Source organism: Lathamus discolor, chromosome 3, assembly GCF_037157495.1.
Source record: "Lathamus discolor isolate bLatDis1 chromosome 3, bLatDis1.hap1, whole genome shotgun sequence".
Taxonomy (NCBI): domain Eukaryota; kingdom Metazoa; phylum Chordata; class Aves; order Psittaciformes; family Psittacidae; genus Lathamus; species Lathamus discolor.
Genome location: NC_088886.1, coordinates 22,761,025 through 22,775,743, shown reverse-complemented (window position 1 = coordinate 22,775,743; position 14,719 = coordinate 22,761,025). Strand labels below are relative to the sequence as shown.

The window sequence follows — 14,719 nt, the reverse complement described above, 5'->3', positions numbered from 1 at the left end:
CTCAGGGAAAACCAAGATGACTCTCCCTTCAGCCTTTTCTTCTACGAGTCAGACTTCACCTCCAAAGAAATGAGACAAGCGTCAAAGAGAGGTGACTTTTCAGACTGCTGCAGTGGTACAGCATCCAAGCAGACCCATATCCCAGACTGGCAGGGCAAAGGAGACTGGCAGGTGTCCTACCTGACTTAACCCCGATTTCAATGCAAAGCTATTCCCTCATGTATCTGACACATCGCTCACTTGCTCCAAGTGAAAGGCGACTAATGTCTCAACAGTGAGGCATGTAAAGCTCATCATTTGTGCCGGCTCCACTGCCCCTCTTCAATGTAAGGGAAAACTCTCATAAAATCCATTGCAACTGAAATCACCCAACATCTAAGTATGAAGATATGGCTCTCCCTAGCTACTGTGAAGCCATGCTTCCTAATACAAGGCAAAGGCAAGAAAGACTTCTTTTTACAACAGTTCCATGTGTGCTAAATACCAGCACAGCTATTTCTAGCCCATGAATCCTACAGGTCTGCTGACAAGTCTTCAGATTGCAACTGTGCATAAGGTTCACCTCTTAGAAATTCCTGAAGCATTTATCGCAAGGCTCTCTAAGATGTCACTGGTAAGAGCTAGCAAATTTGTTACCAGAGGTGTATCTATGTCCAAACTGGGCAGGAGAGCAAAGCCAGCAGATGCCATGCTAGTAAACAGCCATCAATCATAATTCAACAGAAATCTGTTGGACAATTATTTCCAAACACGATCTCATTTATACAGGTCAACCCTTAACTACAACAAGCTGACTAGGAGCATTGACTCATGAACACAGGCAGACTCAAGCTGGCTGGCTGGAATGAACCACTTGCAAAGCACAATGCAGTTCACAGCCTGGTCTATTAAGGCACCAGAAAACTGCTTCTAGTTAAACTCAAGACACATGGGCTGCAAAGCATAGTGGCTAAAAAGCTGCTTTATGTTAATTCAAATTGTGCTAGAAACAGTAACCCCCAAGGGGGTGAGGTGGGTATATGAGCATGGAAATGGTATAAGCTGTTTGATTTTGCCCTCAATCATTACTTAGATCCTACCGTAGCTGTCATACACCCACCATGTTGTGACATGAAGCATCACTTCCTCCTGTGGCACACTCTGCCAAACCCAGGCACTTATCACATACTTTTCTGCTAGGCAAAGCGGTATTCTCTTTCCATTAGTTTACCAAGTTCTGCTGAGAGTGTAATGTTACAAAAAATACACTGGAAAATGCACTTTCTGTAGGAACCTATCAAACACCTCTTGTGCGGGAAATCCCTCTTGCCATCAGTACCGCAAGTCACATTGGAAGCCACAGCCAAGGTGTTCAAACAATTTTACTGCAAGGAGAAGTTTCATCAGGAATGGAAAAAGGCCCCTTATTACTATGTACTTTGTGCAACCAAATTCTGTTATTTTTCTGAGGTTACCTTTTTCGATGTTCTTCTCTGTGATAAGTACTCAGAGAACTTGCTATGGAGTTCTGGGAGAATTCCATTTCATGTGAAACATTTGGTCAAGCGGCTACACAACACATTGATCAAATTAAACTTCATAGTCCTTTCTTACCTGGCTGTTTATGTCAGCAGCATGTTGTAACAGTACTGAAACCAGCTCCTTGTGTCCCCTGTCACATGCCCAGTGAAGCAGTGCCCGACCCTACAACATCCAGGAGAAAATTAACAAAGCCATCCAAAGGAAGCACAGAGAATTACAGTCTTGCTGTTAGGTATTGAGCACCAATAACAAAATTAACAGACTTTTCTTAAAAAAAAAAAAAAAAAAAAAGAGCTACACTAGTATTAGTATGTAACATATTAGTGCTCCTCATTTGGACTTACAGAATAATTACAGAAGTGTTAAAAGTGACACACAGTTCAATTTTTATTAATTTAGCATCAAACCCACAAGTCAGCATAAAAAAACCCCAACAAAAAACACCAAAAAACCCAAACAAACAAATAAACAAAAAAGAGGGAAAAAGTAAGCAAGGAATGAAAAGCAGGAGCCATGACAAAATGGCTTGTTTTCCTATACAGACTTGGGATTTTGACCCTTCTGACTTTTCTGGGAGCAATGACTGACACTGTAAAGATAACATTTTCAATGCTGCCTAAGTCACCTGAACGCCAAGTGCCCAGAAGCTCCTTTCTCTGGCAGGTCCAAAACACTCAACCCACAGCCCTGCTCTGCTGCAACAGAAGAGTAAAACTGGGCATTTGAGCAGGCATCACCCATGACTGTCCTATTTCCAGCTCTGCAACATGGGCTGCTGTCTCCGTGCCTCCAGCCCCCCACCAAACCTCTGCAGTTTTCTTCCCATCCCCTTTCTACAAGTCTCTGCACAACTGAAGTCTCACTGCATGTCTCTGCCACCACAGGAGGACATGCAATGGAAGTTCAGATCTTCCTGCCTGTAAAGGACACAGGAATGAGGCTTAGGACCTGCCTGAGGGCAGACACACAACTGAAAGCCCAGATGGCCTCAGAATGGGCTAAGGAAGTAGAGAAGTGAAGCCAAGCTTTTGCGGTTGGGTTCATGGGTGCCTCTCTGAGCTAGAACAGCAAGTGTGGCACACTTAAAGGGAATTCCTTGGAATCATCCTGTAGATAACCAGGAAATCATTCCCCAAGCTGTGACACTGTCAGATTGACCTGTGTTTTCCATTATGCTACAGAAAACAGTCACAGACCTTCACAGATGAAATCAGTTAAATTAGCCCACGCCTAGTTATAAATCTCATGACAGAGCAGCGGGGAACAAAATAAGGAACTAATTTATCTGCTAATGAGAACTATGAGACAATTTTCCAACCACAGTGCCAAAACAGCAGGAGTGGCAGAAGAGACCTGCAACCAAAGCTCACGCTGCTTCTGCTGGATATTCTTGGGCAGGGCAGCAGAGGAAGAACATGTTTTTAAAGTCAGGAAATGCATGCTTTTCTACCCAGGAAGTAGTTAATTTTTGTAACACATAATTTTAATGTTACATTAATTAACCTTGAGTTAGAATGAATATTCTGACAATGACTTTCTATGAAAGTACTGATTACATCCATAGGCCATTTAATGATTAATGTTCTTGTACTCAACACCACTATCAAAGTCTAAAAGGAGGAAAGAATAAAATTTAAAACAATTGCTAAACATAGAAAGATCTTTAATTCATGTTAAGCATCCTTAACTCATCTCTGACTGGCAACTGCTTAGGATTTCAGTACGACAAATATCAACATTTTTGTGCCACAGAGGTTTATTTCAAAAGAAAGAAGAGCTATCTGCAGTAGGCACAACAGCAACAAAAAAACTTCAACAGATTATTTCTATTTTGCTTTGTATATCTAGGGGAATAATACTATAATTACACGTGTATTTACTGTGCAATTCACAATAAGACATTTCTATCCTCTATAGCAAAATTCACGTTACAGATTAGTGGCTATAATAGGTTGGTTTACATTTCTCTCTGGACAAGCAGAATCTTATTTTATTGGTGCTGAAATTGGCTGGGACCAATAAACGTAAACCAACAGGTTGTGAGAGACAGTGCTGCCAATGCTGCCAGCTCAAGGATACTGCAGCACTGCGCAACTGGTTTCTTCACATGACACTGGAGGCTGGTCCTGCTGCAAATGTTGCCTTTTGAACAAGACAAGAAACTGAAGTCTAATTATCTATAGTCATTAAAAATCTCCTTGTGCTATTTGCAGGAGTATGGATTTCAAGTCTTGGGCCAATTCCACTTTGGGTAATTACACACTGCTTACCTATATATTTTCTCAGTAATTCTAAATGGATACAATATTTTCCAATTAGTGGCTTAAATGGCCCTGCATTGTAATTGTGCACTATTAAAAAGATGACACGTTCCACCCAAGAAATGTCTGCATCCTTGTGGCATGCTATACCTTAAACACAGGGTATAAGGGACTTTGGAGACCTGTACAAGAGCACACCATCTGATGCGTAAGTAAAAATACGTGCAGAAGAATCTCAACCCACTCATTGCATAACAAAAAACATTACTAAGAGACTTGTATATAATACTCATTACTGTGTGCATAGTATCAGGCAAATCAAAATGCTTGGGAGTTCTAGCCAATGTACTTAAGCAACTATACAGCTACAAAGCCCACTTGTTTCCCATGTCTTCCTTCCACATTCTACCCTTAGCAGCAAGATAAACTGAATGTGCAATACAACTCTTTGCATAGCATGGATATTGCCTATGATCATTGAAAAATTCTTTAGTCTGCACAGCTGCTGCTTTATATCAGCATATAACTTGTGTTTGCGTTTTTAAATAACATGGCAGAAATCTTAAAAGCCACAGATTGCGCTTTCCCAAAACACTTCCCATATGACCATTTCATTAAGCAGTGAGACTCAAAGCAGTATGAATAATTTCATACAGGAAATCACTGCAGTAGTGAGGTCTAGACTAAATGCAGGCAACATCAAGGTACTCCCTCTGTGCATTTCAAACAACAATTGTTGCAGAAGTTACTTGAGAGGATGCATTTCCTCCTGCCTTTGAATTGTTTAATAAAAAAAGCATAGAAATAGCCCCACTGCACTAACCCTGCCTCTTAAATCTTCTATGCTTTGCTTGGATAACTGCTGCCAGCTTGGCCAACTTCTGCAGCAGTTTCTCAAGCCAACAGCACATCAATTTTGCTCAGCTCCAAGTCACAGGCTGTTCACAAACAAAGCACAGGACAGGGATTTGTCTCCGATATACTGAGTCTCAGCAGACAAACGGATGGGAATGATTTTCACATCAATTAGCCAACACAGAGAAAGAGGAGAACAAAGCTAAACTGAATGATGCGCTACAATATTAAGCTATACTTCTAGGCATGATCTTTGCAGCTGTAATGGCTGTATGGCAATGAAAGCCACTCTAACTTGCAGCAAGTGTTTTATTACTGATAATTAAGAAGAAATATATACAGAACAGCTGCATCCCACCCTAATAGGAAAAAAAAGTGAACAGAAGGGCTGTTGTTGCAATTATAGAGGTAAACTTCAGATTTGATTTGGAAGTCAATTGCTTTCACACCTTTGAAACATTTGGGGAAGTCTTTCTAATGGGAGTAAGCCTGTAAACCCAGAAGTATGTGATCCTTCTTCAAATCCATTTTTTTCTCCCTTGTCCTTTCCTTGGCAAGCTGGCACCAATTTGGCATTTGCTATCTCAGAAGCACAAGGACTGGGGACTAAGCAAGCATCATTTCAGATGCCTTTCATTAAGGTTTTGGCAGTAGCTTAAATATTGTACATAGGTAACATGTTTGCTTACTCAGATTTCTCTAACAATTAAAAATAAATTATCTGTCTATACCTTCCACAGCTCTTGGCACAAATAGCAAAAGCAACTCATCTATGCCTTTGAGCAGTTTCTGGTTTGTTATAACTTGAACAAATATTCTTCTCAAAAAGGCAGCAAGCAATCCGTACTACCAGGATGTGCCTGTGGTGACTTCACAGCCACAGTCCATTTCTTATTTCATTAGTCCTGCTGACACACACAAGAGAAACAGGCTGTTTTAGTCAGTGCTACTTCTAAGTGAATGCAAGCTATTCTGTTGAACTCTAGGCAATTTAGATACAGTAAATGGAAGCTTGTACATGATTACTGTCATTAGATTCTTTGTTTAATTCTAAATTGAAGATTATTATATCCAAACTGTTAGCAGGTATGCTGGCTTGAATGCTGCACATGAAGATCTTTTATTTCTTGTGAGGAGAAGACCACTTATGCTTTAAAGTTGCCATCTATCTAAACCCCAAAGGTTTCTGTTGCCCTTTCTGAAATCCTTTTTCTTCAAGTAAGTTGGTTTGTCCCCATTTTAAGTTTTTATTTTTGATTCCTCTTCTCCTTTCACTAACTTGTTTGCACAAATGAGGGGATACAATTAGGTAAGGTACTAATGCACCACATAGAAATAAAAATCTAAACACCTTACAGCCTCAGTCAAGCCTTTACCATACAAGCAAAGGCTGAGCCTAGTGTCGCTGCAGTTTAGCACCAGACTGGCGCTTCAGTAGATTTGGTTTCATGACAAGTTAACTCTTGCATGTATCTATCCCTGATGCCATTTTAAACTTATATGCATTTAAATCAAAGGATTGACAGTGTGAGTTATGGTCAGAGGGCTAGGAGAGGCATCTTTGGATATGGCAGGATGCATTTATACAGTAACACTAAAATAGTTAATAAAAATGACAAGATTATGCTTGCATACACTTCACTCTACCAATGGCTCAGTCTGGGTTATGTCTAGTCTAAAATGGGTTCTAAAACTTCAATCAACCTGCACGATGCTGGAAAATAAGCTACCCTCCAGATTATGGAAACTACGTTTGGATAAAAAAAAAAAAAGAAAAAATTTCTTACTTCCCTGTTTAAGCATTTGCTGGGGTAAGCCAAAAATCACCAAGGCTGTGAGAATTTCATCTACAGGGGAATTTTGCACCAGTAGGAACCTTCCCATGAGACATTCACAGGTAGGTAGGTTTTCCAGCTCTTACCTGTGCTGAACCAATTGCATACTCTGCAATAGTCATGTGCTAATACCCATTAGTTCAGAAGTAGGTCTTCACTCCTATCAGAGACTTGTGGATAATTCCCAAAGACGACATCACTTGGCTGACTTCAGGTCTGACCCTAAACATTTATGTTGTTAGAACACAAAAATATTGTATCTTTCAACTTCTTATTTTTTGGTAAATATTTTGGCTGAGAACAAGCACATCTGTTGCACATCTGTTGCTTGAACACAAAGGAAGGTACCAGCTTCTGAACACTGCTAACTACAAATGAGCATCTTGCCAGTGGAAATGAAGTAGTGCTAACATAATGTTATTATACAGTTATTGCAAGTGTGTGATCTCCAAAAATGAGCTTTTATTAATGAAAGGGCTTCAGTCATGTTCTGTGGAACTGCCCTGGACATTTACTTCCGCAACCTGTGATCAGCAGAAGGAGGGATGAAGCTCAGTAATGGCGCTTGCAGCGACTGTGTGGCACATGACAGTTTCAGTTCATTGAATTTATGATGCAAAATTGCAACCCTGATCATAAACACCATCTCTCCTCTCCTCTGAAAATTAATTCACATGAATTCCTGATTAATAATAAAAGGCCCTGCCATCAGCATTCAGAGCCCCAGCCGGGGCTGTCATGGCTCAGAGGGCAGAAATCTGCTTAGAGCTACTGCAGAACCCAACTGAATTTGTGGCGTCTCAGTCTATGAATGCGTAAGCACTTCATCTGTTCACCAGAACAGAATGTGTTGGAAAGCAGCAGGCAAAAGCAGCATGGACCACAAGCAGGGCTAGGTGGCAGTATGCAAGCATCAAAACCAAGACGATAAAGCCAGTGCCACTACATTTTCTGAAGGATATAAACTGTCCACACCAGGTGTCTACTTTCACCAAGAAAGAGATCAAGCTAATTCACAATTTCAAACACTTATTTTCTTGAGGTTTCTGACAATGCCTGCACTACCCCCCCTTATGGGGAAACAGTGTTTTGAGCTTGATGAGCAGAGAAAGTCTGGACAATGTCACTGTTTTTGTGAAGTTGGCTCATTTGTCCTCCATCTTGGAAACAATTAAATGCTGATGGCATGGCAGAAATCCTACTTCAGCTGTGAATAGTTCATCAGTCAAAAAAAGCTATTTGCCTCACATCCTACTTCTGTTTGACCACATTTAATATACAAGCTGAGAAAAGGGAGATATTCAGCTGATGTTATCTTGCAAGTGACTGTTGGCATTGCTGAAAATAATATAGAAAGCAAGTTTCTGATATGCTAGTGTCAGTTAGTACATCCACACTACTAGAAACACAATTGAAAGCTATTTTCAAATAGATTAATCCTGTCTCAATGACCAAGTACTTGTTCTAACAAGATACTACAGCAGCTGGACAGACCAGAGAATTTTGTAAAGGAGTAGCACTGAATTAACACACAAAACAGTTAAAAGATTGATGGTCATTATCTTTTTCTCTCCATACCTCCTCATCTGTAGCATTCACATCCACTTTTTTTGACTGAATGGCTTTGGTTACATAGTCAATGTTGTTTTCTCTGCAGTAATCAAAAATGTTCTTGTCCTCTTCCCTAGTTAGGAAACAAAAGCAAAAGAAGCACTGTGTTACTGCACAGGACAAATGTCACATATACATCATATACTCTATGACATATCAATACAATCACTGGACTGAAACAGACATCTACTAGTGCACATGCAGTATGTTTTTTTTCCCCAAGTTAAGACAGGATTCCACTTCCTAGAAAACAAAGTTTGTTTTTAAACAGCATTACGCTATGACAAAAGTCAACTTACTCCTGTGAACTGGCACAAGAAGTCTATGAAGTTAGCGCCAGCAAAACCCACATTCAAGCCCTGTAAATCACTGCAATCCCACAGAAGACAACTGCTATACAAACTTGTAACAACCACTGTGGGTCAGACCAAAGCCCCTTTCCAATGCCATCCATCTCAGACAGTAGCCACTAATGGTAGCTTGGAGAAAAAAAAAACCAGAAGGAACAGGACACATTCAAAGCAATCTGTCCCCAGCATTGGATCCTCCCAGATTGAGTGACCTAAGGATTTTTGTAGCTAGAGGCTGCATCCAGATAAGCGTATTTATCAGCCTTTCCCAAGTCCTTTTTCTGCTCTACTCTGCTCTTTAACCCATTCAAACTCTTGATTTCTCTAAAGGATAAGCTCTACAACTTGGCTTTCTGTATGTGAAGGGGTGAACAGTGAGCAACTACTTCCTTTTGGTGGCTTTAAAACAGGTGCCGGCTATTACCAGGTACTCTTTGGTAAGTAATTGTCAATAGATTTGTTAAATTTTTGGTGTTTGTCTTGGAATCTGACCACAAGGCTTGGGTTTTATTTTATTTACCAGCAAGTAACCCAATTGCAAGTGACGCAATTACACTCCTTTTTGTAATTGACAGTGTTAAGAGAAAGCTTGACCATGATCTCTGCTCAGAGCAGCAGGCTGGCATATGCAGAGTGACTAGCACATGTCTGTGCTAGGATGCCAGTGCATGCTTGCTTAGGCCTGCTTGCAGGTGGGAAGATCAAGTTGTGTGATGTCACAGGTGCTTGAGTTACCTCTATAGCTTCTTCTAGAGGTAAAAGCAATACCCTGGGCTACAGACATGATAAAACTTCTGTCCAAACAAACCAAACAGAACCTCTAATGAAGTTAAGATATTTCACAGATTCTCAAAACATCACAAAAGAGCTTTGTAAGAGTGACTGGAAATAGTGTTTCATGGTAGTTGAAAAAAAAAAAAAGAACAAGAGCTAGGTGCCCCACAAGATTTCATGTTTAGGTCTAGGGATATTATAGAAGTCTTCCAGTTTCTTAACCAGTCTCCCATGAACTCAATTGTTGGAGGTCTTGTCCACTCACTACACACAAGCTCCTGGGAAACAGATCACTGCACGCTTTAGATGCAATTACTTTGAATTCTGAGGAAAAAAAAGAGTCTCATGGTGGGATTAGAAAAGGCAAAAAGCTTATACTGCTCAAGATGGAGCTTGACAGATTCATGACGGAGGTCATGAGACATGCCTGCCCCTACTAACTAGGGCTGATTTGATATGCTGGGAAGTCCCTCCAGTCCTACCTTGTTAGTCAAACCTCTCAAACACACCCTTGGCTGCTGAAAGCAGCCTTTTGCGTGAAGCTACTTTTCAGACGACACTGTACAGTAATTTGGTTCCAGCAGTTTTCTCCCCATTGAACATCCACACACACATTTTATTACAGATCATTCTTTCTTCTGTAAGAAAGTGAAGCTCAGTCTCTTCTTGCTACAGAAGTCCACAATCATAGAATCATAGAATAGTTAGGGTTGGAAAGGACCTCAAGATCATCTAGTTCCAACCCCCCTGCCATGGACAGGGACACCTCACACTAAACCATCCCACACAAGGCTTCATCCAACCTGGCCTTGAACACTGCCAGGGATGGAGCACTCACAACCTCCCTGGGCAACCGATTCCAATGTCTCACCACCCTAACAGGAAAGAATTTCCTCCTTATATCCAATTTAAACTTCCCCTGTTTAAGTTTTAACCCTTTACCCCTTGTCCTGTCACTACAGTCCCTGACGAAGAGTCCCTCCCCAGCATCCCTATAATCCTCAATCATCCTCAATTACTCCCAGATGATTTTCTGCATCACAACCATGAGCTCAGGCTGTGAGCCTAGCATCCTTAGCAGTGATGCCACCCAGTCAGCCTGGGCACTGGCATTTCCACATGCTACAGCACCTGGGTGGCTCAGCCCTGCCAGACCTCACACAGCAGCACAAGAGGTGCCAGAAGGTACATGGCAGCGATAAGGCAACTGACTGTGCTCCATGGCGAGCGTGCTGCAGGATCTGTGCCAGTGGAGAGAGGACACATTAAAACTGTTGTACCAAACCCAGGTGATCTTCCTACCAAAGCCTCTAGATAAGACATCTACAGTCCATTCCCAAGGATATTATTGCCTGTAAGGGGGAATGGCTTGACACAACTATCTGGATATCATTTAGGTTTCCTGAAATAACCACCTCTTCAAATGCTCTATATATCCCCCTTTCAAATAAACACTTTTTTTTTTTTTTTCAGAAGTCTCCAGAAAGGAATTAATTCAGAATAGCAATTTCCCCACCTGAAAATAAGATTTTGGGAAATTTAATCTGTTTACTGCACATTTATTTCTTAAGCTTTAAATCATACCTCTGTACCTGATGCCCCTTTTAGAACAAAAAAATAGCATATATTATCTCCAGCTTTCCTGTATATATTAACAAAGAGAAACAAGCCCTTTCCTGAATAGGTTTGAGAAGTCCATGCAGTCAGACCACAGACATTTTACCTGCCAAAAAAACCAGTCATGTGAAGCTGCACTCCAGATATCGTCAGCATCAAGGCCCAGAAACTGGCAGAAACAGCCTAAAACTAGATAGAGGCACATCAGAAATCAGAAGTAAGTGACGCTCTAAGATATTGCTCAAATAATGTTGGGGAGCTGGGGTAGGTAGGGGAAGAACCCATAGCATTTCTATTAGTGTTAGGAAAATATCAATTTATGCAAAAACATGGCATTCAAGTTATCTTCAGATGGGAAAGACCATGAAATTCAACCTAACAGAGATGTGCACAATTATTTAAAACTTGTAGCTAAAAAGGAAGACTCAGATGCAATTTTGTTTCCATATCAGATTGAGTGATGTACAAGCACTGGCTCTTTTTGTTGACCTTAAAAGGAGTCAAGACCACTTGATTGTCAGTAAAAGCAGGGAATACATTTACATCTATTTCCTGAAGATGGCCAGAAGGGTTTCTCTCTTCCCTACTGACACATGTTCAACCCCCCCAAGCTATTTCCTTCTGCTCTCCCTCATCCCCAGTAAGAAATGCTAGCTCTGATTTAACATTGAGCTGAAGCATATCTGTTGCCTGCAGGTAATACATGGACAACTTTATCTTTGAATAAAAGTACGTGGAAGAATTTAAACAAAGCCATCTTCTTCCAAGCTTGCAAAGCTGAAGCCTAAAAAACACTTGGTGAGTGACCAGTTTTTAAACATCTCACAGAAAAGATCTGTTGCTAGATAACCAGGCTTCATCTCCTTACCTTGAGTGCTGTAAACACTCCTTCTTTCTAAACAGCTACCGAGACTACCAGGAAAAACAGCACAGAAAAAACCTGAAGTTCAGGTATTCTACCCTCACACAGACAGCATCCTCCAGGTTTGCCCCATGCCCTTCCTCCCCCCTTGCAAGTTACCTCCAGCACAGAGGGCTGTGATCAGGTGCTACTTTGGGCATCCTCTCCCCTTTTCCTGGGGCTGGTCCAAGCCATGTCCCAGTGGACCTGCTGTGGAGCGGCCCTGGGTGCTGCTAACAGGTGGCTTCTCCCATCTGCTTGGCAAGGCGCTGCTGAGTGAGCGGGAGTGCGGTGGAGCGGAACACAGCGTGTGGGGAGCAGAGAGACATTCGCAACACTTACTGTTTTTGTCAAGGCCCTTGGCCCCCAAGGGACCCATTTTCACATAATCTATAATTATCTCTTCGCTTTAATCGCCTCCTCACTTCTGAGGCTCTCCTGGGCACAGGAAGAGGAAAAGCTCATTAACTGAACCTTTTCTCCTCTCTCCAGCCACCCATAGCTTTTAATTGCTTGGTGTTGTTATTACCTATCAGTGCAACTGGGATCATTTTCATAAGAAAGGGTGGTGGGAGGGAGGAAGACAGGAGTGGGTCCCTGAGGTATGCACCACAGACAAACCTTTGCTTTCTCAATTATTTATGCCAGCTGAGGTATTACAAGCTGAATAAATCCATAACTCAAGTTTATTTTGATCCAGCAGGCTGTCTCGGGGGAAGTGTTGCCCACTTGCTGGCACACTCGTGTGCTGTCCTCTGAGAGCAGCCGGGACATAGCGAGACATGTGTCATCCAATTCCCCACCCGTCGCTGCACCGTCACACGTACTTTGTTAGATTAGTGGCAGCACTGGAGAGGAGGCTGAAGTGAAAACCCTAAAAAGGAGCCACCACTGAAGGATGCACTCTCCCAAAGGGAAGGCAGGCCTGAGCAGCCAAGCTACCCCTTTGCACAACAAAGCAAAGCCCCAAGGGTCACCACTCCAGGGACAATAAAAAGGGAGGGAAGCAATAAACTTGGCAATCATCTTGAAGTCAGAGACTTGCCCACTTAACATCACCAGAAGAGCATCCATTTCTTAATGACACTGACCTGAAAAACCCCAAACCCCAGCTGCCTGGACCTGCAGGCATTTTGTTTCAGATGTGCCATGGCTGAGCACACTGCAGGCTGCACAACCAGGAAAGTTCTTCCGCAGGGATTGCCAGCCCAGCATCTATGTGAACAACAGACATCTGCAGCGTGGCTACCCAAACACACACATAATACCAGCACGAGCCTGTAATTCCCAACACAGCAAGGATTCTGGCTCCTGCACCACTGCAGCTTTGTGCTCATTTCCAGTGCTGGAGTTCCTGAAAGCAGGGTTAGAGTGAGAGAACAAAACCCAAACCATGCTCCAGAGTGCTGGGCTCGTCTCAAAAGCCATCGCAACTCCAAAGTGGCATCCCTGCAATGGATGCTGGAAGCAGCTCTTTAAAATTCAGCAGCCTTTGTGCCTGACCACACGCAGCGACCTCTGGTATTTTCTGCCAAAACAGTTCATTTGTCTCGCACAACAACTAATCAATTCCCAAGGCCATCCATCACAGGGGCTCGCACGAGCCGGCCCAGCAGCAGGGCCAGATGGCGGCTGCGTTAGTGGGATTAATACAATTCTGATAGATTACACGGCATCAGACGGGCTCCCAAATGAGGGGTGCCTGCTCCACACCGTGAGCCTAAACAGAGCCCCGCTTGCAACTGGGGTTATTCCTAAATGTTACAGGAAAGGGTGGAAGTTTCTACCAGACAAGGGTTTCTACAGCATCTTTTGGGATGGCAGAAGTGTAAAAGAGAGTTCAGGGAAACCTCCATGCCAAGCAGTGGATGTCATCCCCAAGCTAGCATGCTGAAGCCACGTGGGAGCAGCCCACGGCAGGGTGCAGGAGGGCTCCTCTAGAGGAAAGGGACAGACATTTTGCAACTTTTTTTTTTTTTGCATTCTCCATCTTCCAAGTCAATGCTTTCATGTGCTGGAAACATAAACTGCCTTGCCCTTGCCTCCACTTAAAATAAAAATGCTGCAAAATAAAGTTGCATTTCCAATGCCATGGTATTTTTGGCATCTCCCTCAGTTTGTGTCTTAGATTAGATTTATATTGGTGATACATCAGTCAACCTCGTCTCACTGCTCATTTCTCAAGTTTGTGAAACTAATTATAGCTATGTGATCATGAAAGAGCTCAACTACTACTGCTTTTGTTCTGGTAATAACACCAAAAAAGAGACAAAGCTTTATGCAGAAGTAAAAACCCTACCACTACACCCAGCCTGAAAGTGCAGATAATTTTTGCATTCTCCCTTCCAGGGGAACCTCCAAGTCCTATCATCAGTCACCAGCACGCATTATTTTTGTGTAATGCCTGAAGTGAGGTAAGTGATTTGCAGAGAAACACAGAGGCAGAGCACTATGCTAATATTCTGCAACTGCTCCCTATTAGTCACTGGGGGTACTTGAGCTCTTTATTGCCAGCGTTTATTAATGACCCCTAATTGATGACCACGGACCAGCACCCCAAAGTAAATAACTGCTATGCCTCATTAGCTCAAGAGACCTCTGGATGTGAAGATTGATCTCCAAATACCCAGATTGCACTGATTTAACCAGTTCTCTTTCTAAATTGATTTAAATAGATCAGTATAACCTGTTTGTTTGGATGCTCTTGAATTTATTTGGAATCAGTGCAATTATTTGGAATCACAGTGCTGTACTTCTGTGAGCCAGACTGACCATTTTTCTATCTTGTTCTCAAAACAGAAACATTTGAGATTAGTGATAAGGCAAAATCAGTCCTGGCACAATCCCAGTTCCTCCTACTTCTGATCCACCTGACTTCAGAGTAGGGTTTGGTTAACTCCACTTTGTCCAACATGTACAGATTTGCATCCTAAACCCAAAGCATTTCATTTCACAAAAGGAATGTAAGCATTATTTATACATAATTTTAGACAC

General features: G+C 42.1%; 1 protein-coding gene across 3 annotated transcripts in view; it reads right to left on the bottom strand.

Annotated features, from left to right (window-relative positions):
• ACBD6 (acyl-CoA binding domain containing 6) overlaps positions 1-14,719 on the bottom strand; it is an 89,519-nt gene that overhangs the window by 45,205 nt on the left and 29,595 nt on the right. For all 3 annotated transcript variants that reach the window (XM_065674046.1, XM_065674048.1, XM_065674047.1), the window contains exons 5-6: positions 8,051-8,156; positions 1,594-1,683 (exon numbers count right to left, since the gene is read on the bottom strand). In XM_065674046.1, coding sequence (XP_065530118.1) covers positions 1,594-1,683; positions 8,051-8,156 — 196 coding nt within the window. The remainder of the gene's footprint in view (positions 1-1,593; positions 1,684-8,050; positions 8,157-14,719) is intronic.